We start from the raw sequence: 25,772 nt of genomic DNA, 5'->3' as shown, positions 1-25,772 counted from the left end.
CCAGCGATGCCAGCGGGTGGGCAGCTGTGAAAGGGAATAGGCCGCGTGTGCAGGAATGTGCCGTGTCAGGCGGGCCCCTCCCCAGGACAGGGCTCCCGGCAGGAAACGCGTCTGGGGAACGGAACGCTGTGGCCTCCGAGCCAGCGAGGGCCAGCCCCGTCGGGGGGCGGGACGGCTGGGGAACCCTTTCAAGACGGCCCCTCCCCTCCAGTTCAGGGGTCTCTCTTGGCCTGGAGCCTGTGCCCTCTGCCGGGGGGCACTTTCCCGCGGCCACGATGGACCGGACTGAGCGAGAGGAAACGGGGGACACCTGTCCGCCTGACGTGATGACTCGCTGGCCTCAGGGGGGGCAGGCAGATTCATGGGGACCAGGACCTGGGAGCAGCCAAGTGGGGGGCCTCCTGCAGGCCTGGCCCTCGACGGGCTGAGCCCAGACTGGCTGAGGGTGGGAGGGAGGGGCAGCCGGGCCCCCTGGGAAGCCTGTGTGTGTCGCTGAGAAAGTCACGCCCAAGGTCAAGGCCGCCAGCCCGGCCCGCGTGGCTCGGTGATTGAGCGTCGACCTCTGACCCAAGAGGTCGAGGTTCAACTCCTGGTCAGGGCACAGGCCCGGGTTTCGGACTCGATCCCCAGGAGGCAGCCGGCCCATGATTGTCTCCCATCGTGGATGTTTCTCTCTCTCTCCCCCACCCCCACACCCGCTTCCTCTCGGAAATCAATAAAAATACATTTAAAAAAAGTCGAGGGAACCAGGCTGTCGGAGCGGGAAAACCCTGGAAGCCAGGGGCTTGGGCTCCTGAGGCTTGAGGAGGTGGCCTCGCCCTCTGAGTGGCCGCCGGGCCTGGGCTTCCCCCGGGGGCCAGGCCACCGGACGGGGTGAGGGCTCAGCCCACCTGTCCCCTGTGCCTGGGCCACTGGGCAGCATCGGAGCCCCCCAGCCTCCGGAGATGGGTGTCCCTGGGGCCAGGGACCTGCAGGAAACCTGGCGTTCGTTGGGGTTGGACAAGCTTCCGGGGGTTGGACAGCGTCTGGGGGCAGCGGCAACTGGACCCGGGTCCCCCAGATACGGCCGGTGCCCTGATGCTGTGGGGGGAGGGCCGGGGTGAGACCTGCCGCCCGCCCGCCCGCCCGCCCGCCCAGAACCAATTCCTCCTTCTGTCTCCAGGACCCATCGCCCGCCACCCTCAGGAGCCCGGGAGCCAGACCATGGCAGGTGAGGCCCTGGGAGCTCCACATTCCCTCGTTTCCACTTGGGGTTTTGAGTTGTTTTCCTGAATAAAGGGGTCCCCCTGGCCGGTGCGGCTCAATGGTGGAGCATCGACCCATGAACAGAAGGTCACGGTTGGATTCACCGTCAAGGGCACAGGCCCGCGTTGCTCGCGATCCCCAGTGGGGGGCGTGCAGGAGGCAGCCGATCCATGATTCTCTCATGGATGTTCCTCTCTCTCCCTCTCCCTTCCTCCCTGAAATCAATACAAATATATTCTTAAAAGATAAAAAATTAAAGGGTTCAGAGTCCCCCCTCCCCGCCCCCCCAACCCGCCTCCCCATGCAGGTCCTGCTTCCCGGCCAGGTGTGCCCCCCCCCTCCTTCTCCAGCTTCTCCCCAGGGGCCCCCTGCCCACATCCCAGGGTCTCCAATCGCGGCTGGTTCCCCTAGAAAAGTCACACGTGCCTCCCACAGGCCGGAGCTGTGCGTCTGTCCCGCCCAGCGCGGGGCCAGGGAGCCTGTCCGGGGTCCGTACCCCCTGTGGGGAGGGCCCCTCACGAAGGGGGGGCAGGCCCATCTCCCTGTCTCCCGTGTCTGCAGGGAAGTCTGTCAAGAAGCACGGGGTGACCACCCGGCAGCTGGTGGACGAGGTCCCCGAGGGGTGCAGCCTGCCCGACTTCGAGCAGAAGCCGGTCACCATGGCGCTGGCAGAGGGTGAGGCCCAGCAGGGGAGGGGGCGCTGAGGGGACCCCACTCCCCGCCTCCAGCATGCACAGCCCCCATCCCCAAGTCCTCACCAGCCAGACCACATCTGCCTGCACTGGGGGGGGGGGGGGGCGAGGGGGGTGCCTGCCTGGGTCCCCAGAAGGCGATGTATGGGTCTAGGCTAGGGAATGGACACTGGGTGGGGGGAGAGCAGAGCGGGCCTGAGGGGGAGCTGCCCCCATCTTGGGGTCTCCCTGAGGCCCGGGCCCCGTGTCTCAGGACCAGCGCCTCCAGACACCTAAGCGGCACCCCTTCCTATGGCTGTCACTCCCGCCCAGAGAGTGACAGGGACCCACAAAAAGACTCCCCGCCCCCCCAAACTTGGGAGAGCCCTTCAGGCCCAAGAAAAGGCCCCTCCCTCCTGGGCCTTGGGGTTGTCCCTCCCTCAAGGCCCCCCGGCCCTTGCCAGGCGGGGCCCGGGCACCGGGACTGGGCACGGGGACTGGGCACTGGGAGCCTGCTCGTGCCCTTGAGTCGGGGACGGCGGCCGGGCCCCCTTCCTGACACGGGGTGCGGGGGAGGGGGGGCAGGATGCCTCGAGCCATGAGGGTAGCACACAGCGGGCAGCTGGATAAAGTGACCGCCCCCCCCCCCCCCCCCCCCCCCCGCTGCTCTGCCGCAGGGAGAAACGCCGTCCTGCGGGCCGTGGTCTGCGGGGAGCCCCTGCCCCAGGTGCGCTGGCAGAGCAGCCAGGGGGACCTCAGCAACTCCAGCAAGTACCAGCTGCTCTCCGCCCCGGGCAGCAGGGAGCACGCGCTGCAGGTGAGAACCCCCCCCACCCCGTCTCCTTCGGCCCCTCCAGGGGCTCCCCCCCACCCCCAGTCCCCAGGGGAGGCTGGGTCCACTCAACTCCCTGCGTCCAGGAGGCCGGACCCAGCTCTGTGGCTGCAGGTGGCGGTTGGCAGGCGTGGGCCTGGCAGGCTCGCAGTACCTCCTCTGACCACCTGGGGGCGCTGTGACAGACGCACAAGAAAAGCTATGGAGTCAGGCGGCCAGGTGACAAGCCCAGGGGCACCCCGTCTTTGATTGACAAGCTACTTTCTTTTTTAAAATATATTTTTATTGATTTCAGAGAGGAAGGGAGAGGGGGAGAGAGAGAGAAACATCCATGATGAGAGAGAATCACGGATCGGCTGCCTCCTGCACGCCCCACACTGGGGATCAAGCCTGCAACCCGGGCCTGTGCCCTGACCGGGAATCGAACCCCGACCTCCTGGTTCCTAGGTGGACGCTCAGCCACTGAGCCACGCCGGCCGGGCAGTTTGGATCTTTATAACATCGTTCGAGGGCCACACGCAATGATCCGCTTAAAAACCAGCCTCCTCTATGGGGTCAGACACTTAACGAACTCACGTCGAATGCCTTGGCGGGGCCAGACCCAGTGGTTTCTCGGGCCTCATACGGCCCTGGGGCCGGCGTTCCCCACCCCTCGGGGGGCGCTTAGCCCAGAGCCAGGCCGAGTAACAGGGCGGGGGGAGTGACAGCCCCCCCACTCCCGTGCTTGGCACCCCCTGCAGATCAACAAGCTGACGGGCGAGGACACGGACAAGTACTACTGCGTCGCCGTGAACCCGTACGGAGAGGCCCTGTGCTCCGCACGGCTCACCGTCATCGAAGGTGGGGTCCCCCCGCACCCCGCACCCCGCCTGCCTCATCGGAGCTCAGGCCCCTGGGGTGCCCAAGAGGAGTCAGAGGCCCCGCTGTGGGGGGGAAGGGGGGGCGGGGGGACATAAGTGATGGAGTCGGGGGTTGTGAATGGCTGCAGGTTGGCAAAGTGGGGCCTCACCCTGACACGGCAGCTCTCAGGGGAGGAGAGAGCAGCTGGCCCTCAGATGGGGCTCAGCTGTGGCCCCAGGGGTCCCTGGCCCCGGAGGGAGGGGTCCCCCTGAGGCTCTGGGGTACCCACGTGGTTGATGGGCAGGCCCCCCATCCCGCTCATCCCAGCTGCTGGGCTGTCCCCACGCCTCAGGGGATGGGGAGGGGGGTCGGGACCCTGGCCGGTGCTCGGCGGCTCTTGGGGAGACCACCAGTGTGCCTGGCTTCTCCCCTCCCTGCCCGCATGGACTCCCCGCTCCTCCCCGACGGTGCAGTTGGCTTTCGGAAGAAGCGGAAGAGGAACACGGAACCGCAGGAGGGTAGGTGGAAGGATTGTCCTTGGGGCCTTTGGGGGGTGGGCTACTCCTGGCCCGGCCCGCCCCCCCGACTTGGCCGGGGCCCCACGGAGGCCCCAGGGGTCCAGTCCACAGGAGGGCGCCTTTTGTTCTCTTTGAAATATAGATATTTTAAAAATTGATTTCAGAGAGGAAGGGAGAGGGAGAGAGCATTAGAAACTTCAGTGATGAGAGAGAATCATGGACCAGCTGCCTCCAGCTCGCCCCCTCCTGGGGATGGAGCCCGCAACCCGGGCATGTGCCCCGACGGGGAATCAAACCGTGACCTCCTGGTTCATTGGCCATCACTCAACCACTGAGCCACACGGGCTGGGCCACATGAGGGCCCCTTTCCACAGCTCCGTGTTGTTGGCCGTGGACCACACGCCCTCCTCCCATCCCCTCCTCACCCGCCCGCTTCCTGGGGGCGGGGCCTCATTGCCTTCCTTTTCCAGACCTCAGTAAGGAGCTGATGGACTTGCGGAGGATGCTGAGGAAGAGGTGGGTGTCGGGGTCCATGACGGGGGGGGGGCAGTCCCGTCCCCAGCTGCCTCCATGAGCACTTGGGGCTCAGCCCTCACTCCGCCCTGAGCAGGGGCAGGGGGGCTGGACCACAGGTACAATGGGAAGAGGTATGCACAGTGGTGGGCACACTGGGTGCCTTTCTGCCACTTCTGAGCCCTCCTCTGGGGCCTGGTTGGCTCGTTGCGGAGACGGGGCGGTCCCCCAGGACAGTGTGTTTAAAACAATAGAACCATTGCCCCCAAAGGCATCTCGCTGGACTCCTCCCAGGAAGCTGGAGAGGTGGTGGGTCCCAGGCCCCAGTCTGTGTGTCCCTTTCCCGGGGTGCAGGGAGGGCAGCGCCCCAGGCCCCTCGGGGTGTCCGCTCCTGAGACTCCTCTGGCCTCTGACCGGCTGGCCCTGCTCCCCAGCGCCCCGCCTCCCAAGAAGAAGATGGACCCGGAGCAGGTGTGGCAGCTGCTGATGTCGGCGGACCGGAAGGACTACGAGAGGCTGTGCATCCAGTATGGCATCGCGGACTTCCGAGGCATGCTGCGCAAGCTGGAGAAGATGCGCAGGGAGCGGGACGACCGGATGGCCCAGGTACCCTCGCGGGGCCACCCCGCGGCTGGGCCTGCCGCCGGGCCGCCCGCCCTCACTGAGCCCTCCATGTGGCGTCTGGCCGAGGACCCAGGTTTCCGAGCCGACGTCCTGGCTTTGGACCTGCCCCGACCCTAACTCTGGGGTTTGGAGAAGTGAGGGCCGCTGTGTCTTGGTTTCCTTGTTGGTAACGTGGGTGTTATGGTCACAGGCACCTCCCAGGGCTGAGGAGAGGGGGTGCGAGAGGGTGCACTGGACACACCTGGCTGAGTGCCTGACGCATAGCAAGGGTTTCCTGGGAGCCATCACCACCATCATCACCATCACCAATATCACTACCATCATCACCATCATAATCATCATCACCATCACCAATATCACCATCATCACCACCATCACCACCATCACCAATATCACTACCATCATCACCATCATAATCATCATTACCACCATCACCATCATCACCATCACCACCAATATCACCATCATCACAATCACCATAATCATTGTCACCCTCACCACCATCACCATCATCACCACCATCATCATCACCATCATCATCACCATCATCACCACCATCATCACCACCATCATCACCATCATTACCACCATGATCACAATCATCATCACCACCACCACCAACATCACCATCACCATCACCATCACCATCATCATCATCACCACCATCATAATCACCATCATAACCACCACCATCACCATCATAACCACCATCACCACCAACATCACCATCACCATCACCACCACCATCATAATCACCATCACCACCATCACCATCATAACCACCATCACCATCATCACCATCACCACCATCACTGTCATCATCACCATCCCCATCACCATCTTCCCTCACCATCACAGACCTTGGGGGCCTGTCTTATTCCCAAAGGCTTCCCATGCAGGGAATTTTAGTTCCCATCGGCACGCTCATTCCAGCATCTTACAACCTGTACAGAAGTTCCTTCCCGAGTCGAACCTACCTGGAGTCTAAACCTAATGTTTCCTCTGGAAACACAAAACACTTAGCTTTCATCCTCCAGAAAATGGTCTTTGATCGGACCTCCCGCCTGGGGCCTCAGCTCCCTTTCCTCCACGCTTTCTCACCTGCTTCAACACAGGACCCAGCAAGGGCTTTACACCCAGTAGGTGCTCAGCTCACTTTATTAGACGGAACCACTGATGAACACCAAGCCCTCTGTGTCCTCGGCGCCCCCGGACACCTGGGTCCTTTCTTGCTCCCCTCCCCAACCTGCGGTCTCATCTCGGAGAGCTCCCTGCTCCACGGGGCTCACGCCTCCCCCATGCGAAGCGGGACATGCTTGTTTGCCTGGGACTTGGGGGGCCCGGGGCCTGAGGGGTTGCAGTGCCCTGAAGAGAGCCCCCCCGATGGGTTTGTCTCTCTTAGTACGTCAATGCCGTCTCCAACACGAAACAGATGAAGGTCACCAAGGAGGGGGTGGCATTCTTTGAACTGGACCTGGACCTCAAGGACCCCGAGAGCAATGTCTACCTGTACAAGGTGCGGCTGGGGGGCCGCTGGCAAGGGAGGGCTCTGGCAGGGGTCTGCGGGTCCTGGGGGCAGGGACTGTGGGTTTCCTGGGCCCCCCCATGGGAGTAGCTGAGCGCACAGGTGTGAACCCCATGTCCCCCGGAGTTCCTGCTTGGAGTCGGGTCCGACCCTGGTGTAGACTCTTACCTCCCATGGAGCCACCGGGTTCTCCAGCCAGGACACGGCTCAGTGGATAGAGCGTCGGCCTGCGGACTGAAGGGTCCCGGGTTCGATTCCAGTCAAAGGCCACATGCCCGGGGTTGCGGGCTCGATCCCCAGTAGGGGGCGTGCAGGAGGCCGCCGGTCCCTGATTCTCTCTCACCGCTCCAACCGTGGAGCCAGACAGCCAGGGCAGCTCTATCTCGTTCTAATGTCCATTATATCATCTGCTTACTCGTGGCCCGGTGCACGGATTCGTGCGCATCGAAGATTCGTGCGGTAATTACATCGCCGCAAAGAATTACATGTCAAAGCAGTATCTATAATGCGGTCTTATAAAATCAAAACACAAAATATGTTAATATCGCCCTTCTCCAGCGAGAGCTTTACACGGATCGCGCATGCGCGAGTCAACATTTATTTTTAAATTGCCAGTGCACGTCATGTGTACCGGCCGGCCGGTCGCACGGACAGTCGGATGGTCGGACAGTCGGTCACTTAGCTTTTTATATAGATAGATGGTGCTTGGTCTATGTCTGTCGCCCCCGTAGAATTTCAGCTCTCTGGGAGCAGGGACCCTTGTCTGTTTTATCCCCTGATGGTCCGTCCCAAGTCCCTAAAACAGTGCCCGGCCCGCCCGCCCCCCGTGGGCACCTCAGTGTTAGGTGATTCACCGGCAGGCAATTTGCTCTGTGGCCCGAGTCACGCACCTTCGTGGACGGTTTAGTTCCCTCCCGGCCTGCTCTGCACCCCGCCTCCTCTCCCCCTGCTCCATCCCCTTTAAGTCCCGGGAATATGTCGTCCGGGCCAGTGCCTGGGCCCCTGGGAGACAAGTGCCGGCTGCTGCCAGGGTGGGGTCGGGACAGGAGGTCGTGGGGACCCGCGGAGGCCCTGAACCCCCTCTTCCTCTCCTGCCGCAGGACGGGGAGATGGTCCCCTACAGCTCCGAGAGCCACGCCAAGCGCAGCGTGCGGCGGCTGGGCAAACACTACCACTTCCAGATCCAGGACCTGTGGCCGGAGGACGCCGGCCTCTACCAGGTCAAGGTGGAGGACGCGGAGGTCTTCTCCACGGAGCTGGAGGCCAGCGGTGAGCGGGCCCTGCGGGAGCCGGGGCGGAGGGGTCTGGGGGCCGGGGCGGCGCCGCGGGCGGGGGAGCTGAACTTGACGATGACTGCGGGGCGGGGGCAACACATCCAAGGTCGGTATTCTCTCTCTCTCTTTCTCTCTCTCTCTCTCTCTCTTTTTTAAAATAAATTTTTATTGATTTCAGAGAAGAAGGGAGAGGGAGAGAGAGAGAGAACCATCACTGATGAGAGAGAATCATGGACAAGCTGCCTCCTGCACGCCCCACACTGGGGATCGAGCCTGCAACCCGGGCCTGTGCCCTGACCGGGGATCGAACCTGGGACCCTCCAGTGCGCAGGCCGATGCTCTAGCCACTGACCCACACTGGTTAGGGCCCGTCTTTCTGTTCACAGGCTAATGGGATCCCCTCTGACCCACACGGAGGTGCCAGGGGACCCTCTGAGGTGACGTGTGTGTGTGTGTGTGTGTGTGTGTGTGTGTGTGTGTCTGAGCGGGCCTGAGCCACCTGGGTTTCCGACGGCCAGCCCCACCCAGGTGGGGCGGTCACACCTGCCATACGGCGAGCGGGCGGGCAGGCTGACAGCCCCGTTCCCGCTTCCCTCCAGCCATCCCGCCCCGCGTGGTGGTCCCGCTGTCCGAGGCCCGCTGCGAGGAGCGGGGCGACGCCGTCTTCGCGTGCACGCTCTCCAACCCCTGCCCCCACGCCGCCTGGCACTTCAAGCACCAGCCGCTGCAGCCCAGCGACAAGTACGAGGCGTCCGTGTCCCCCGACGGGCTGACCCACCAGCTGGTGGTGCGGGGGGCCCGGCTCTCGGACATGGGCCCCTACTCCCTGGACACCGGGCTCCACGTCTCCAGCGCCTGGCTGGTGGTTGAAAGTGAGTGGACCCTCCCCCACCTCCATCGCGGGGTTGGGGGCGGGGGACGTCAGGCCCAGGAGGGCCCCGGGGGCGAGTGGGGATGGTGCCACCACCCCCTGTGGTGTGGGCCCTTCCCAGCCAGCCAGCCCCTCTCAGCTGCCTCTGGGCCTTGGGGTGACTCAGTGGCTCTGGGGGCCTGGTCAGCACTTGGGACGGGGCCCAGGTTTGGTGGACGAGGAGCCCCTGGATGAGGCCATAGAACACCTGTGACCCGCCCCCTCCCAGGGGTTTGGGGTCCCAGGGGGTCCCAGGAGACTGTACATTGGACAGGAGACGGTAGAATGGTTAAGGCCGCCAGCAGGGCAAGTAGGTCTTTTATTTTTTTATTATCTCTGTCAACTGGTCAAATGCCATGAAACTCTTTTTTTTAAATATTTTTTTATTGATTTCAAAGAGGAAGGGAGAGGGAGCGAGAGAGAGAAACATCCATGATGAGAGAGAGTCGCTGATTGGCTGCCTCCTGCACGCCCCACACTGGGGATCGAGCCCGCAACCCGGGCATGTGACCTTGACCGGGAATCGAACCCGGGACCCTTCTGTTCGCAGGCCGAGGCTCTATCCACTGAGCCACGCCGGCCGGGGCCATGTAGGTCTTTTAACAAACTACCCCGCCGCCCTGCCTCCTGACGGTTTGATAAGCAAGTGACTCTGGCTCCTGCATTTCCCCCCAAAATCCTCGGGGGCCACTCGGCAGGTGGGGGTGGGTGCGGGGCTGGGGAGCGGGGGGTGGCGTGTCCCCATCACTGCCTGGCCCACCGGGCTCCCTGCTCCGACGGGCAGCTGGTCCCTCTGCCGGGACCTGGGGGTCAGGACAAGCAGGGGTGTGGGGACCACTGACCGTCGTCCCAGTTAACAGTCTTCTCTCTCTCTCTCTCTCTCTCTCTCTCTCTCTCTCTCTCTCTCTCTCGGCGGCGTCGACAGCTGGGCAGGATCAAGGCCCTCTGACCACCAGTGCTGACCACCAAGCTCAGGGGCAAGGAGCCCCAGCCTCAGACACCGAAGAGTCCAGGCGGGCCAGCGGCGAGCGGGGGGTTCCCAGAGAGCAGGGGGGCACCCCCGGGGGGGCTGGGCGGGATCCCGGGCGCCAGCTCCCAGCCGGCCTGGACGGAGATGGCCTTGGTGGGCACAGCTACCCCTTAATGGGGGGCGAGGGGGCAGCCGGGGCAGCCTGGGGCCCGGGGCAGGCGGGGAAGGGCTTTCCGGAAGCGGACAGATTCTCGGCCACTGTTTCCGGGGACAACCAGCTCGACGGGGAGGGGGGCTGGGACACGAGCCTCCCGGGGGGGCCCCAGTCCCAGGGAGAAGGCGTGGGGTCAGGGCTGGGCCTCACGGGAGGTCACGAGCTCGATGGGGACGGAGGCGGAGGGCCGGTGGGGGGCTGGGGGGCGGGAGGACTGGGGGGCCGTGGGGAAGGACAGGAGGGCAGTGGGGACAGCAGGGGACAGCTCTGGGGTGCTCAGCTGGGACCCGGGACAGGCAAGGGGGCCCTGCAGGGGTCGCGGTCGGGCCCTGCGGGGTCGGGGGCAGGAGGGGAAGGCATGGAGGGCTTCCTGCAGGAGGAGAGCCCGGGCGGGGTCAGGGGTGAGGATGCTCTGAGCCGGGAAAGGGGGAGCGGAGCGGCCTGGGGCGCCGGGGGCAGCGGGGCCGGCGTGGGGGGGTCTGGGGACGGCAGTGTGGCCGGAGGTCCTGGGGCCCTGGGGTCCCCCGGCTCTGAGGCAGGCAGAGGCCCTGGGTCCTGGGGCTCCGGGGGACGGGGTGATGAGGACCCCGGGGACGCCAGGGGCCTCGGGGGACCAGGGCTGTCTCCGGGACAGACGCCCGCAGGCCAGGGCTCCCAGGGCCCCGCAATACCTGGGGGCCGAGACCCCCACCGGGGGCACGGGGGTCCTGAGGGTTCGAGGCAGGAGGGAGGCCCAGGAGGTCCCGGGGGCTGGGGAGGAGAGGGCCAGGGGCCAGGGCCTTGGGGCGACATGGGGTCCAGCCTCAGCCAGGCCGGGGCCCACCCTGGGCCTGGAGGAGGGAGAGGGGGTGTGGGTGGTACCCAGGCGCCCGGGCTGATGGGGTCTGGCCAGGGGGGCGATGGCAGCAGCCACGGGCTTATTGGGGCTCCAGGCCGGGGTGCTCAGGGGCCCTGGGGCCCCCAGGGAGGCGCGGAGGGAGCAGGAGGCCCAGGGGCCACGGGGTCTGGACCGGATTTCTGGAATGGGGCTCGGAATGCCGGAGAAGGGGGGCCCAGAGGTGAAAGGGGTGCCGAGGCTGGCTTAGTGGGGTCCCGGTACGGCGAAGGCTCGGGGTATTTCATGGGAACAGGCCCTGAAAGCGGGACTGGTTCCAGCGATGGCTCTCGGGCGCCGGGAGAGGCGGGCTCTGCGTGGGGCGTTGGGGCGCCCGGGGGGGCAGAGGCTGAGGAGGGGGGCGCCCACAGGGGCGGCTCGCGGGGACCCGGGGCAGTAAGGCCAGGGGACCAAGACGGTCAGGGCCCTGCAGGGAGGGGGCCCGGAACGCCTGATGGTCTCAGGAGCGGCTCAGGCGGCCCTGGGGGAGGGGGAGGGGAGGAGGCCGGGGTGCGTCCCGAAACCTGGGGCGCCACCTCCGGAGGCCCCGGGGAGGCCGGCCCTGGGGGCAGGCGACGTCCCAGCGGTGGCCTCGGGACTTCCACTACCGTGGGGGCCGGAGGGGAGGGGCATGTGGGAGCAGAGCCAGGGGCGAAGGGGGCTCCTGGGGGAGCCTGGGCAGATGGCTCTGGGGGTCCCGGCGCCACGGAGCCAGGCTCTCTGAGGGCGGGGGGCGGAGGGGGCGGAGGGGGGCGGAGGGGGGCGGTGGGGAGGGGACCCAGGGCCTTGGCTGGGACGAGTCCGGGCGCCCCAAGGCCCAGGGTCCTGACCGGGGTCACAGGGATGGACCGGGGATTCTGGGGCCTCAGCACCATGGAGGTGGGGGGTCAGGGGGGCCTGGGTCTGGGGGGGTGGGGCCAGGAGGTGAGGCGGGCTTTAGAGATGGTTCAGGGGGCCTTGGGGGGATGGGGTCAGGGAGTGAGCCAGGTCATAGGGATGGTTTGGGGGCTCCTGGGGGAGTGGGATCAGGGGCCCAGGCAGGTTATAAGGACAGGATTGGGGGTGTTGGGGGGATGGGGTCAGGGGCTCAGGCTGGTTATAGGGACGGGATTGGGGGTGTTGGGGGGATGGGGTCAGGGAGTGAGCCAGGTTATAACGATGGTTTGGGGGCTCCTGGGGGAGTGGGATCAGGGGCCCAGGCTGGTTATAGGGATGGGATTGGGGGTGTTGGGGGGATGGGGTCAGGGACCCAGGAAGGTTATAGGGATGAGATTGGGGGTGTTGGGGGGATGGGTTCAGGGGCCCAGGCAGGTTATAAGGATGGGATTGGGGGTGTTGGGGGGATGGGGTCAGGGAGTGAGCCAGGTTATAGGGATGGTTTGGGGGCTCCTGGGGGAGTGGGATCAGGGGCCCAGGCAGGTCCTAAGGATGGTTTCGGGGGGCCCGGAGGAGTGGGGTCAGGGGCCCAGGCAGGTCCTAAGGATGGTTTCGGGGGGCCCGGGGGAGTGGGGTCAGGGGCCCAGGCAGGTCCTAAGGATGGTTTCGGGGGGCCCGGGGGGAGTGGGGTCAGGGCTTGCGGCAGGTCACAGGGGAGGCCCGGGAGGGTCTGGGGAAGCCGGGCCAGAGAGTGAGTGGGGCCCCGGAGGTGGCCCTGGGCGCCGTGGGGCAGCAGGCGCTCTGGCCTCAGCGGGACAGGAGGGGGGACCCAAAGGCCGAGAAGCTGGGGGGCCTGGGGCGGGGTCCGGGGCAGGGTCCGGGGCGGCCTCAGAGGGGCCTTACGGTGGCCCCAGCTCCGAGGGGGGCAGGGCACCGGGGCTGGTGAATGGGGCTGGCCCTGGGGTGGGCTCGGGGTTGCCCGGGGCGGTGGGTGCCGGGGGCTCTGCCTCCTCAGGGGCCCCAGGGGCTCCTGGGGACAGAGGGGCCCCCAGCGGGAAGGGCGGGTCTGCAGGTCAGGCCGGGGGCGTGGGGGCTCCTGGCTGCCTTGATGGTCCAGGGGCCATGGAGGGCGAGGCCTGGGCAGGGTCAGGGGCGCTGGGATCCAGGCGGGAAAAGGGCTCCGGGAAGGCAGGGGCAGGGGGCGGGGACAGCGGACAGGGGCGGAGCCGCTGCCCAGGGGGGACCAGGGCCTCAGGGCGCGGGGGACTCCCTGCTGGGAGGTGGGGGGGTGGCGGCCGCCTCAGGGACAGGCACAGGCGAGGCCCAGGACGGAGGCCGGGGGCCCGGGCAGAGGGACAAGTCCGCGTTGGCATCAGCCGAGGGGCCGGGGGTTAGCCGAGCTCGGGCCCGGGGCCGGGGAGACCAGGGTTTTGAAGGGGGCCGTGCAGGAGCCGGGAGCCAGCCCCCCGGCTCCGGGGTGGACGATGCGGCTTTCGGGGGGACCCAGGAAGGGCCAGAGGGCTCCCGGGGCCGGGCAGGGGCTGCAGGCCCGGGAGAGGCCGGTGGGAAGCAGGGCCCGGGGGTGCGGGACAGCAGAGGCTCAGGGCCCGAAAGCCGCCGGCCCGCTGGCCCCCGCGACGTGGACGGAGCCTGGAGCGGCCTGGAAGGTCCCCTGGGCAGCAAAGACTCTGGAGACAGACCCACGGACGTCGGGGGCCCGGGGGCCCCGCTGGGCAGAGGACGGAGAGGAGGCAGGGGGCCCCTGGGGGCTGAGGATGACAAGGCCCCGACGGAGGACGAGGCCCCGCGGGGGAGCAGGTCCCGCACGCGGTTGGGGGCCACGGTTGGAGCCCCGGAGAGGCGGGCGCAGGAGGAAGCCGGAGGCCGGGGGCCGCGGCCCGGAGCAGAGGACGGAGCAGAGGACACGGGGAGCTCCGGGGAGACCCCGCATGAGGACGGGAGCCGAGCGGGCAGCAGGAGAGCCGGCGCGGAGGGCAGGCCGGGCGGCGGGGGCCGAGGGCAGGACGCCCCCCGGAGCCCGCGAGGCAGACACAAGATCGGCACCGGCTGCTTCTGCGAAGAAGGCCGAGGTAGGTCGCAGCCCGGCTGGCTCCCGCGGGGACCCTGCCCTCCAGGGGCCCCCTCCTCCCAGGTCCGCCTCCAGCGCCAGGCATCTGTCCCTGCCGGTGCCCCCCAATGTGGGGGCATCTCCTCCCGGGCCAGGAAGCAGCCGCCTCCTCCTTGTGCAGGTGGGATCCAGGCCAAGGAGCCTCGGGGTGTCCCCGGGCATCCGTCCGGACACACGATGTCAAAGCCCAGGGCGGTCCAACTCTCGCTGGGGGTCCCCCAGGCTGTGGGCCGCCCGTCTCTGTGACTCGGGGGCCCTCCATCCACCGTGCACCCCAGATTCCCTGCTGAGAAGGGCGGGGGGTTGGGCAGAGGGCAGTTGGCAGGACCTGGGGGCCCCCAGAGGCCATGCAGACCAGGGCCTGGGAGGCTGGGCCGTGGGGGGTCCCTGGGTGACCGCCCCAGCCCCTGTGTGTGTCTCTCCAGCCCCCCAGGGCCACTTCTCCCGGGAGCTGGCTGACACGGAAGCGCGGCTGGGAGAGGCCGCCACGCTCTCCTGCACCCTCAGCCGGGACCTGGGACCGGGAGCCTGGTTTAAGGATGGAGTCCAGGTACTGCCCGCCCTCCACCACCTCCCCCCCACCCCCAGCCGGGGGCAGGGCCAGGGGGAGAGCAGAGAGCAGGCCAGGGCCCACGCGTCCTTCTTCGTCTTCTGAATGCACCTGGGAGCTTAGCCCACCACCCAGTGTGTTCACAACACGCAGGATTGTAGACCCACTGTGCGCCCCGATCCCTGCCCCCCACGCGCCCTGCTCTCAGCCGCCCCCAGTGCTGTTTCTGTCCCAACAACGCCTGTTGACCTCGACGTGTCCTTTCTTTTAAAATAGTTTTTAAATTGATTTCAGAGAGGAAGGGAGAGGGAGAGAGAGAGAGAGAAACATCAATGATGAGAGAGAGTTATGGATCGGCTGCTGCCTGCACGCCCCCTAGTGGGGATCGAGCCTGCAACCCAGGCATGTGCCCTTGATCAGAATCGAACCCGGGACCCTTCAGTCCGCAGGCCAATACTCTATCCACTGAACCACACCAGCCAGGGCTCCACGTGTCCTTTAGGGCCGCGTACAAAAGCCACTTTGTCCGCCTAACCAGGCAAGACCCCTTGGCCCCGGGAGACCTCTGAGCTCTGAGGAGGGAGCCCTGGGGCTTCAGAGCTCGGGCCTCTGGTTTCACGTCTCACGTGGGCTAATGACGGGACCGTCTGCGTGAGGCTGTAGGGACCATTCAGGGAGGTGGCGGCTCACGGGGTGAGCATGTGGCTGGCCCGGGACCACGTTCGATGCTCGCCCGCCCGTCAGGGTGGCTCCTGCGATTGCATTGGTGACGGCCCCCGGGGGAGGGGGACGGGCCCGGAGGAGCCTGGGGTGGGAGGAGGGGTGCTGACCGGCTCAGCTGCTGGCCTCTTTGCAGCTCAGCACCCAGGATGGACTCGTCTTCGAGCAGGAGGGCCTGGTGCGCAGGCTGCTCATTGCCCACGCGCAGGGCACCCACGCCGGGAGGTACAGCTTCGTGGCCGGCGACCAGAAGAGCGAGGCCACCCTGACCGTCCGAGGTGAGGCCCGCCTGGCGGTCAGCGCCGGGCGGTACGCACGCACCCGAGGGTGAGGCTGGTCTGCAGCCGGTGTCCAGCCCACCCTCCGTCTGAGAAGATGGTTTTATTTTATTTTATTTATTAATTAAATAACATATTTTTAAATTGATTTCAGAGGAAGGACAGGAAAGGGAGAGAGAAACAGGAATGATGAGGGAGAGTCATGGATCGGCTGCCTCCTGCACGCCCCCCACTGAGGGCCGAGCCCACCTGGGCATGTGCCCTTGACCGGAATCGAACCCGGGACCCTTCTGCTGCAGACAAACCCTCCGGCCCCCCATTAGCCCCCAGGTTCCTCACTCTTCGCCCAGACTTCCGTCTCGGAGCCCTGCTGTGCCCTCCCCGGCGCCTGGGGCCCCTGACTCCTTGCCCCTCTTGCCCTGTGTCACCCCTAGATCCGCCCGTCATCGCTCCGGACGTCATGGAGAGGCTGCAGGAGCCGCTGGTGGTCAAGGCGGGGAAGCCGCTGAGCGTGAAGATCGCCTTCGAGAGCCGCCTCCCGGTGCAGGCGGCCTGGACCAAGGACGGGGCCGCGGTGGACGGCGCGGGGGGCCGAGGGGCCCAGGTGGCCCTGGGCGACGGCTTCGCGCGGCTGTGCCTCCCCAGCGCCAGCAGGAGGGACGGCGGCCAGTACAGCGTGACGCTGCGCAGCCAGGGCGGCTCCGTGCAGGCCGGGCTCACCCTGCACGTCATAGGTGCCCGCCCAGCCTCCCCCAGGCCCGGGGCCCGGCGCCGACCCTCCCCCGCCCGCTGGCTGTTTAAGATCAAAGCAGCTGCCCCCCCCCTTCCCTCCGCAGCCTGGGCAGGGGGCTCGGGGGGTTCGGGGCAGGAGCCCTAGTCCTGAGGGGGGCTGTCCATGGTACCTCCCTGGGCATGTGCGTTCATATGTGTGAGCGCGTGCATATATGTGCGTGCGTGCATATGCATGTGGCGTGTGCGCATGTGTGAGTGTGCATGTGCGCGCATATGCATGTGACATGTGTGTGCACATATGGGTGCGCACATGTGCCTGTGGTGTGTGCATACTTGTGTATATGTGTGTGTGACTACGTACACACATGTGCGGCTGTGTACGTGTGTGTGCGTGTGTGCGTGTGCATGTGTCTGTGTTGGGGTGGAGACCAGGGACACCTCTAGATCCTACCTGGGCTTCTCTGGGGGTCCCCCCACTGCAGGCTTATTTGCTGACCGGGCTGGGGGGTACAGCAGGTTCCCCCCGCAGCTCCACTCACGCCCCTTCTCTTCCTGCTCCTCCGCCGGGTCCCAGACAAGCCCCAGCCGCCCCAGGGCCCCCTGGAGGTGCAGGACTGCCGGGGGGCTGGCGTCTGCCTCCGCTGGGGGCCCCCCCGGGACGACGGGGGCCGCGCCCTGGAGCACTACGTGGTGGAGCGGCGGCAGGCCGGCCGGAGCACGTGGCTGAAGGTGGGCCAGCCCCCCGCCGACGCCACCAGCTTCACGGACGCGCAGGTCGAGCAGGGCAGGAAGTACGCCTTCCGCGTGCGGGCCGTGACCTCCGAGGGGCCCGGCGAGGCCCTGGAGTCGGAGGAGGTGCTGGTGGCTCCCGAGGGTAAGAGGATGGACTGGTGGGGGGGGGGGGGATCGGGCCAGGCTGGGGGCCGTTTGGGGCTCCCCACTGTGACCGGGGGGAGGGACTGTGCAGGGTCGTGAGTCCTCGGTGGACGCAGGGGACCCCCACGCGAGCCCAGGTCGGGGCTGCGTCCCCCACAGACGCCCGTCTGGCTGGACCCCTCTGCCACAAGCTCCCCTGTCCCCGTCACTCCCCGGGCAGCCGGGACGTGTCCCTGAACAACGCTCCCCTGGGAGGGACAGTGTGACCCCCCCGACGCCCCACTGGCCCCCCCGCTTCCTAAGCCTCCGGCTGACCCTCCTCCTCCGCCCCCAGCGCGCCCCGGGCCCCCCTCGGCCCCGGCCATCCTGTCCGCCTCCAGCCAGAGCATCACCCTGAGCTGGACGGCGCCCCGAGGCCCCGGCAGTGCCCACATCCTGGGCTACCTGGTCGACAAGCGCAAGAAGGGCAGCAACACGTGGGCGGCCGTGACCGAGCAGCCGGTGCCTGGTGAGCGGCCCCCCCCTCGGCCTCCACGGTCCCCGGGCGTCCCCCTGGCTCCGAGGTCCTGGGGTGACATCGGGCCAGATGGGCCCCGAGCTGTGGGTCTCCTGGGGGCGTCTGCCCCTGGCGACGCTGGGAGAAGGTGGGGAGGGGCGTCCAGGGTGAGGAGAGCAGAGACATCGCTCAGCACCCACGGCTCCCAGGACGGCCCCCTCTGCCCGCACCCCCCCGCCCCCAACAAGGAATCGTGTGGCTACAGTGTCCACAGCTCGGAGGGGAGACCCGGGCTGGGGGGCATCTTGGGGTGGAAGCCGGAGACACGGCCATTAGCCTGTCCCCCCCCCCCCCCCGTCCACCCTCGGCCTTGGGCAGCTCTCTCCCTGCCCAGGTCTTAGAGTCTTGTCCACAGGGGAGAGGTTAAGTCCGGCCGGCGTGGCTCAGTGGTGAGCGTCGACCTAGGAACCAGGAGGTCAGGGTTCGATTCCCGGTCGGGGCACAGGCCCGGGTTGTGGGCTCCATCCCCAGTGTGGGGCCTGCAGGAGGCAGCCGGTCCATGATTCTCTCTCTCCCTCTCCCTTCCTCTCTGAAATCAATAAAAATACTAGGTGTACCGGTTAATAATGCGGATACCGGTTAGTAATGCGGATTGGCCCTTTACCCGGCCGTGGTTCTCAACCTCCCTCACGCCGCGACCCTTTCATACAGCTCCTCATGCTGTGGTGACCCCCGACCATAACATTATTTTCGTGGCTACTTCATAACCGTAATTTTGCTGCTGTTATGAATCGTCACGTAAATATCTGATAGGCCGGATGTGTTTTCCGATGGTCGCGACCCACAGGTTGAGAACCGTGGCTTTACCGGTTAGTAATGCGGATTGGCCCTTTACCGGTCAATAATGCGGGTTTTGTCATCAAAGAAAACACGATAATTTCAAGAGAAACGTCAAAAGTGCTTTGTTCAAAGTCACGTCCATCGCCAGCTACACATTCCCCCGTCTTTCGGGTCATTTGTGGAGACCGTCCCAGTAGAACTTTTCTTGTTTTGAGGCAAACCATTCAGAAACCCAATTGTCCACTTCTTCGCACGTTTTGAAGGGCTGCTCAGAAAGTGCGTGCACCGTCGATGGGAACAAGTGGTCATCTGAGGGAGCAATACAGCAACATATCACACACATCACATCGCACACATATCCACACGTGGGCGACTCCATCTATTGGGAAAAGCCCGCATCGTTCACCGGTGCACCTGGTATAGAGTAAAACCAACAAACAAGCAAAGATAACAGGTTCAGGCACTTGCCCGTGGCCACCTGGCAAGTCAGTGGCGAGGATCGGGGGCCTGACCCCTGAGCAGCGCCCGCTGCCCCTTGGCGAGGTCTGGGTCACCCCCGCTGGCTGGAGGGCAGGGCTGTGTGGGGCCCCGGGACCCCCAGGCACTGTCCGTGTCCCATCGCCTGGTCCCGCCCCCCATGGCGCCAACGTGGGGGTCTCTCGCAGAGCGGAAGTGGACCGTGACGGACTTGCGGCCCGACGGCCAGTACGAGTTCCGGGTCACGGCCGTGGCTCCCTCCGGCCCCGGGCAGCCCGGGCCCCCCTCGGACCCCGTCTTCGCTCGGGACCCCCATGAGTAAGTGAGACGGCAACCTTCATGGGATAAGGGGGGTGGAGGGGAGCCGGGGGCAGCTCTGAAGCGGGGGGACAGGACAGGAGGCTGCGGGTCAGGGACAGTCGGAAGGAAATGGCCAGGCCCGGCCGGTGTGGCTCAGTGGTTGAGCGTCAACCTATGAACCAGGAGGTCAGGGTTCGATTCCCGGTCAGGGTACTCGCCCGGGTTTCAGGAGGCAGCCGATCCATGATTCTCTCTCATCATGGACGTTTCTGTCTCCCTCTCCCTTCCTCTCTGAAATCAATAAAAATATATTAAATTAAAAAAGAAAAGGCTTCGCTGAGAGGCCTGGGAAACACAGATCTAGATGCTTCCGTGAGAGGCAGTGGTGGCGAGCAGCTCAGAGCTCAGGACAAAGACATACAGGATCCCCATCTCTGGGATCTTGGGGATGGAGAAGTCACCCACGGAAGTCCCAGGTGGCAGGAATCACGGGGATGGTGGTGGTGGTCGGGGGGCAGGTTGCTGAGTGAGTGGAGTAAGCAGGGGAGGCTTCCTGGAGGAGGTGACGCGCCTCACGCTCCCGGGTGCTCGGCCAGGACCCCCCGGGCCCGTGAGGGACCTGCAGGTCACGGACACGTCGCACACCAGCATCAGCCTGCGCTGGGCCCCGCCGGACACTCAGGACGCGGACGAGGCACAGGGATATGTGGTGGAGCTGTGCCCCTCGGACAGCCTGGAGTGGGCCCCGTGCCACGCGGGCACCGTGCCCGGCACCACCTTCACGGCCAAGGGGCTGCGGCCCCGGGAGGGCTACTTCGTGCGGGTGGTCGCCGTGAACGACGGGGGCCGCGGCCAGCCGGCCGCCCTGGACGTGGTGGTGCAGGCCATGCCCGCTCAAGGTGAGCGCCCCTCCCTCCCCCAACCCCCGGGGCTGGGAGCCGGGACCCCTGCCCCAGGTTAACCAGGTGCCAGGCAGGCCCTTTCAGAGACGGTTTCTCGTTGCAACTTGTCAAAAATCCCACCAGGGGCTCTAGCCGGTGTAGCTCGGTGGATAGAGCGTCGGCCTGCGGGCTGAAGGGTCCCGGGTTCGATTCCGGTCGAGGGCATGTACATGGGTTGTGGGCACATCCCCAGTGGGGGGCGTGCAGGAGGCAGCTGATCGATGTTTCTCTCGCATCGATGTTTCTAACTCTCTATCCCTCTCCCTTCCTCTCTGTAAAAAATCAATAAAAATATATTTTAAAAAAAAAAATCCCAGGACGTTCGTATCTGCATCCCCCGCGTTCACAGGAGGCACTTGGTCCGGCCTCGCCCCGGCTGTGTCAGGGACGGGGTTTAAACCGGCGCCCGCCCGGCCGCCCGGGAGGCTGGCTACATCTGTGTCCCCCTCGGTCCGGGCCCAACCCCCCCCTCCCCTCCCAGCTCCCTCAGCACCCTGGGACCCACCTGTCCCTTCAGGGCTCAGCCCCAGGGAGACCGGCCTTGCCCTCCCCCGCCCTCCCTGATCCTCCTATCCCCCCACACCCACCCCCCTGCCGCTCCCCTGCCCGCCTGGTTGGTGACCGTGACCGGACAGCAGAGGGGGTGACAGGCTGTCACGTGTGTTGCAGTCTCTCCCCGGTTCCTCGTGGACTCCAGCACCACGGACACCCTGGTGGTCCGAGTGGGGGACACCATCCGCGTGCCCGTTCGCTTCGAGGTCAGTGTGTTTACCGAATGGGGTGGGGAGGGGGCCATTGCCAGCGACCAAGGGAGCCAGGCTCGGCCCTCGGTGCCCTTCTGACCGGGGCTGGCGCTGGGCCTCAGGCCACAGGGAGGGAGGGAGGCCTTAGCCAGTTTGGCTCAGTGGACAGAGCCTCGGCCTGCGGACCAAAGGGTCCCGGGTTCGATTCCGGTCAAGGGCACGGACCTCGGTTGCAGGCTCCTCCCCGGCCCGGGCCCTGGTCGGGGCTCGTGCAGGAGGCGACCCATCCAGGTGTTTCTCTCACATCGATGTTTCTCTCGGTCTCTCCCTCTCTCCCTAAAATTCCATGGAGGAGGAACAACCAAAAAAAGGGAGTTAGGGGTCTCCTGGAGGGCCCAGCCCCACCCACACCCCTCCCAGCACCCCCTCTGCCCCAGGTCCCCGCAGGCCCCACCCACTGGCCGTGGACGCCCGGGAACCATCCCTTCCCACACTCCCCTCTCGTCCCCCAGGCGGCCCCGCTGCCCGAGGTGACCTGGCTGAAGGACGGCCTGCCGCTGTCCCAAAGGAGCGTGACGTCCACCAAGGACGGCCTCACCCAGCTGCTGGTGCCCGTGGCCGGCCTCTCGGACAGCGGCCTCTACTGCGTGGTGCTGAGGGGCCCGCAGGGGCAGGAGGCCACCCACACCTTCGCCCTCCGGGTGGCAGGTGAGGCGCCCGGGCCCCAGGCCTCAGCTGCGCGCGCCCCCCTCCCCCAAACCAGTCTGTGCAGGGACCGCACCCCAACCCTCCCACCGGCTGTTTCTTTATTTTTCTCTGAAAACAGCGAGGCCGCAGGCGCCCGGGCCCGTCCACCTGCAGGAGAACGTGCCGGGGACGGTGACGGCCGAGTGGGAGCCGTCCCCCGACGAGGCCCGGGGCGTCCCGCTGCACTACACGGTGCTGATGCGCTCCGCGGCCCACGGGCCCTGGCGCGAGGTGGCCGACCGTGTGCACACCACCCGCTTCACCTTCCCGGGCGTCGTCCCCGGCCACGAGTACCACTTCCGCGTGGTGGCCAAGAACGAGCTGGGCGCCAGCGAGCCCTCGGACGCCAGCCAGCCCTGGTGCCTCCCGCGGCTGCGAGGTGAGCCCCGCGGGCACGCGGCACCTCCGGGCGCCCCGGGCAGCAGGGGGTGGGGTGCGGAGGCCGCCGCTCCGTGTGTAGCCAGACCCGGAGACCAGCGGGCGGCCCGGAGCTGTGGCCGCCCCTCTCCTGGCCGACCTCCTGGCACCGGGTCCTCTGAGCCCCTGACGCGGGGTGGGGGTCCCAGCTCCGTGGGGAGACCGGAGGGGCTGTGGGTGCCTGGGGCTCCAGATGCCCTCGGGGGGCGGGGGGCAGGCAGTGAGGTGAGCGGCTCTCGGAAAACCCAGCCAAACAGGGAAGACCTTCGACGCAGCCCCCGGGTGTCAAAAGCAATGATGAAATCCGGCGGATTTTCTGCAGCTCAGACATGCCCGGAAGGTTCCACCCCGAAGAGCGAGGCTATGCTGGCTTCTCACTCCTTCTCCTTGTGACTCGCTCTGGGTTCTCCTCTGTCCGCAGTGGACCCGTGTTAGCTCGCGGTTAAAAAAATAAAAAATCCCTCCCCCGGCTGGCGGGGCTCAGGGGTTGAGCTTCGACTCAGGAACCAGGAGGTCAGGGTTCGAGTCCCGGTCAGGGCACAGGCCTGGATTTCGGGCTCGGTCCCTGGTGCGGGGCGTGCAGGAGGCAGCCGGTCCATGAGTCTCTCTCGTCATGGATGTTTCTCTCTCTCTCTCCCTCTCCCTTCCTCCCTGAAATCGATTAAAATATTGTTTTTTTTAAATTAAAAAATAAATAAAAGCGTGAGGCAACCCGGGGCCTGCTTTGCAGGAAGGACACGCCTGTCCCCCGCCGCCTGTCCCCCCCTCTGAGCCTCCCGTCTGTCCCCGGTGCTTCCCTTCCAGACAAGGTCCCGGTGAAGCCGGCCAGCTACCGGGAGCCGGACCGCAGCCAGAAGCCCTGGTTCCTGGTGGGCCTGCGCTCGCACCTGCTCCCCGCGGGCTGCGAGTGCTGCATGAGCTGCGCCGTGCGGGGCTGCCCGCCGCCCCGCGTCACCTGGTTCAAGAACGGCGAGAGCCTGGAGGGCCGCCGGGGGGCGTACAGCACCGACACGCTGGGCGTGTGCTCCCTGGTCATCCCCGGCGTCGGCCCCGAGGACAGCGGCCTGTACAAGGCGGTGGCCGAGAACGCGCTGGGCCAGGCCGTCAGCACGGCCACCCTCCTGGTCACAGGTACCTGCCGGGCTGGCCGAGGCCGGGCTCGGGGAGGGGAGGGAGGCCGGGGAGGGGCCACCTGCCCGCAGGAGTCCCCGGGGGTGACTCTGGCCGCCGTGGACGCTGCCTCGGACCCGGCCCTCGCTGGCCCTCCAGGGCCCCCGGCTGGCGGGCCTGTGAGGTGGTGTCTGGACCGTGTGGTGGATGCGCGATGCTTGGCGTCAACAGAGAGAGAGAGGCTTTGTGTTGTGGGAGCCCCCGCAGACAGGCCCACTTTCAGCGTCCGCGCCCGAAGCCATGGCGGCTCTCTCGTTGGTAAACTTCACAGTGAAGCACGTCACGCAGGTTATAAACAAACAAACAAACAAACAAAAACATTTCTCGCCCCGGCCGGTGTGGCTCAGTGGATAGAGCGCCGGCCCGCGGACTGGAGGGTCCCGGGTTCGATTCCGGTCAAGGGCACGTGCCCAGGTTGCAGGTTCCCCGGCCCTGGTCAGGGCGCGTGCAGGAGGCAACCGATCGATGTCTCTCTCACATCGATGTGTCTCTCTGTCTCTCCCTCTCTCTTCCACTCTCTCTAAAGATCAATGGGAAAATATCCTCAGATGAGGATTAACAACACACACACACACAATTTCTCCCCAATAATCTCATCGTTTGAACATCTCATAGTTTGAATAGCCAAATCAATAACCCTAAACACTTTTAATTATTCAGAATTTTCCTTGGTACAAAAATGGCCCCTCGGCTCCGGCCCGGGACCCCCCTCCTCCCTGCGCCCTCTGTGCCAGGCACTCGGGGGCCCCTCAGACGCCCCACTGGCAGAGGTGCCTCCTGTCTGGGTGCTGAGGGCGGCCCGGGGCCCAGGAAGGACTGGCCTGGGCTCAGAGAGCACCTTGTGGTTCTGGATTCGAACCCACGGCCCCTGTGGCAGAGCCCAGGCCTAACCCCTTTACTGTAGGAGCGTCCCACTTAGCAGGTGGATGGGGGGCGCTGCCCCTGGGGGACCAGCCGGATTCCCTGGTGTCGGTGTCTTGCAGATCCCAGCTCCTAGCCCGCCTCGCCCTCGATGGCCCTGCCAGGCCACCCAGCCACGGAGGAGGACAGATGCCTGCCCGCCAGGCCGGCCGGGGAGCCAGTCCCGAGGGTCGGACGGAGGAGGACGGCACCAGAGCCCAGGGCGGCAGCAGAGAGGGGCTCCTGGGAGGTTCCCCCAGGAAAGAGGAGGAAGGGGAACACCCAGCCTCCGGCCCCACCCACAGGCTGACCCACAGGCTGACCGACAGGCTGACCGCGAACTCCCCCTTCCCCCGGCTGCTTCCTTCTCCCCTGAGGACACCCCCAGGGGAGCCGCCTGCAGGGGGGAGGCCGGGCCCTGGGAGGGAAGAGCTGGGCCGCTGCAACCCCAGGGAGGGGACAGGAAGGAGGTCCCAGGTCCTGGGTGGGCACAGGGCCCGGGGGACACGTGGGGGGCGGGGGGGCTGCTGTCTGTGCTTTTCCTCATTAAAACATTGGGCGACCAGCTGCCGATGGCCTGGCGGTGTGTTTGGAGGGAGGCTCCCAGCAGAGCCTGGAGACCGGGCTGCAGGGGGGGAGTGGGGGGGGTCTGGGTTGTGGAAAGAAGGGGGTCACCAGGCCAGCACAGTCCAGGGGGGAGGGGGACGGGGGCAGGGGCGGGGGCCCCTCATCCTGAGCGTGTCTCCTGCGGGTCAGTGTCTCCGGGGCACTCGGGCCGTGCTGGGCCGGGGTCCCCCCACATGCATGCGAGGACGCACCCCAGCTGTGAGCTCTCCTGTCCCAGGGAGACTGGGGCGTGGGCAGCGAGGAGCCAGGAGCCCAGGCCTGTGAGGAGGGGGGCTGACTCCTGCCCTCAGAGGGGCCAGGGGGCCAGGGGGGCAGGGGGGCCAAGGGGACAGCGAGGCCTCAGCCTCCTCCTCTGAGTCTCACCCCCCCCGCACCCCCCCCACCCCCGTCAACCAGCCTGCCATTCCAGACCTGACCACCAGGTGGCGCCACAGGCCCTGCAGTGGCTGGGAAGGTGGCAGAAGTGAACTCTGGGCCCAGCTGCGGGCTCTGGGGGGGGCCCCCTGTCTCCCCCAGGTCTCTTGGGGGGAACTGTCTGCTGGGCGCAGGAGCCCTGGACGGGCCTGGAGGTGGGGCCTGGAGCTCGGGGTGTCACTGAGAGAGTCCTCAGGGGGGAGGTCCGGAGGCAGGAGCCTTGGGGACCCAGGGGGCCTGGACCGCCTTGGGGTTTGGGTCCTGGGTGGGGACAGGGGGCGGGGCCACCAGGCCCTGACTGACAGGTCCTCTCCTGCTCTGCTCTCTGACTCCTGAGCAGCTCAGACACCCTCCTCTGCCGTGCTGGACACGGAGCCCAGTCCCCCCCGCCCCCAGCAGCCCTCCCCTCTCCTTCCTGAGACCAAAGCTGGGGTCCCTGAGGTCAAGGAGTGGTGTGGGGGTGCAGCCAAAGTGACCCCCTCAAGGATGGCCCCGCGGTGGCCACGGAGGAGTGAACTGGCCGGTGCAAG

General features: G+C 66.4%; 1 protein-coding gene across 1 annotated transcript; it reads left to right on the top strand.

Moving 5' to 3' along the window:
* The first annotated feature begins 1,171 nt into the window (after window positions 1-1,171).
* On the top strand, window positions 1,172-24,757 carry IGFN1 (immunoglobulin like and fibronectin type III domain containing 1). The gene is given in 25 exon segments (XM_070401327.1): window positions 1,172-1,210; window positions 1,807-1,920; window positions 2,594-2,733; window positions 3,489-3,588; window positions 4,062-4,106; window positions 4,577-4,622; window positions 5,054-5,225; window positions 6,646-6,759; window positions 7,869-8,037; window positions 8,642-8,914; window positions 9,878-9,929; window positions 13,861-13,976; window positions 14,440-14,564; window positions 15,421-15,562; window positions 15,997-16,296; window positions 16,869-17,168; window positions 17,505-17,678; window positions 19,172-19,293; window positions 19,295-19,301; window positions 19,880-20,182; window positions 20,894-20,982; window positions 21,480-21,675; window positions 21,794-22,093; window positions 22,936-23,262; window positions 24,285-24,757. Coding segments are annotated over 25 exon segments (3,747 nt in total). The 5' UTR covers window positions 1,172-1,203; the 3' UTR covers window positions 24,299-24,757.
* Window positions 24,758-25,772: the final 1,015 nt, after the last annotated feature.

This window comes from Myotis yumanensis, unplaced genomic scaffold (assembly GCF_028538775.1).
Source record: "Myotis yumanensis isolate MYYU_CA2020_CCGP unplaced genomic scaffold, mMyoYum1.0.hap1 SCAF_22, whole genome shotgun sequence".
Classification (NCBI taxonomy): domain Eukaryota; kingdom Metazoa; phylum Chordata; class Mammalia; order Chiroptera; family Vespertilionidae; genus Myotis; species Myotis yumanensis.
This window is presented reverse-complemented; position numbering and strand designations above follow the sequence as displayed.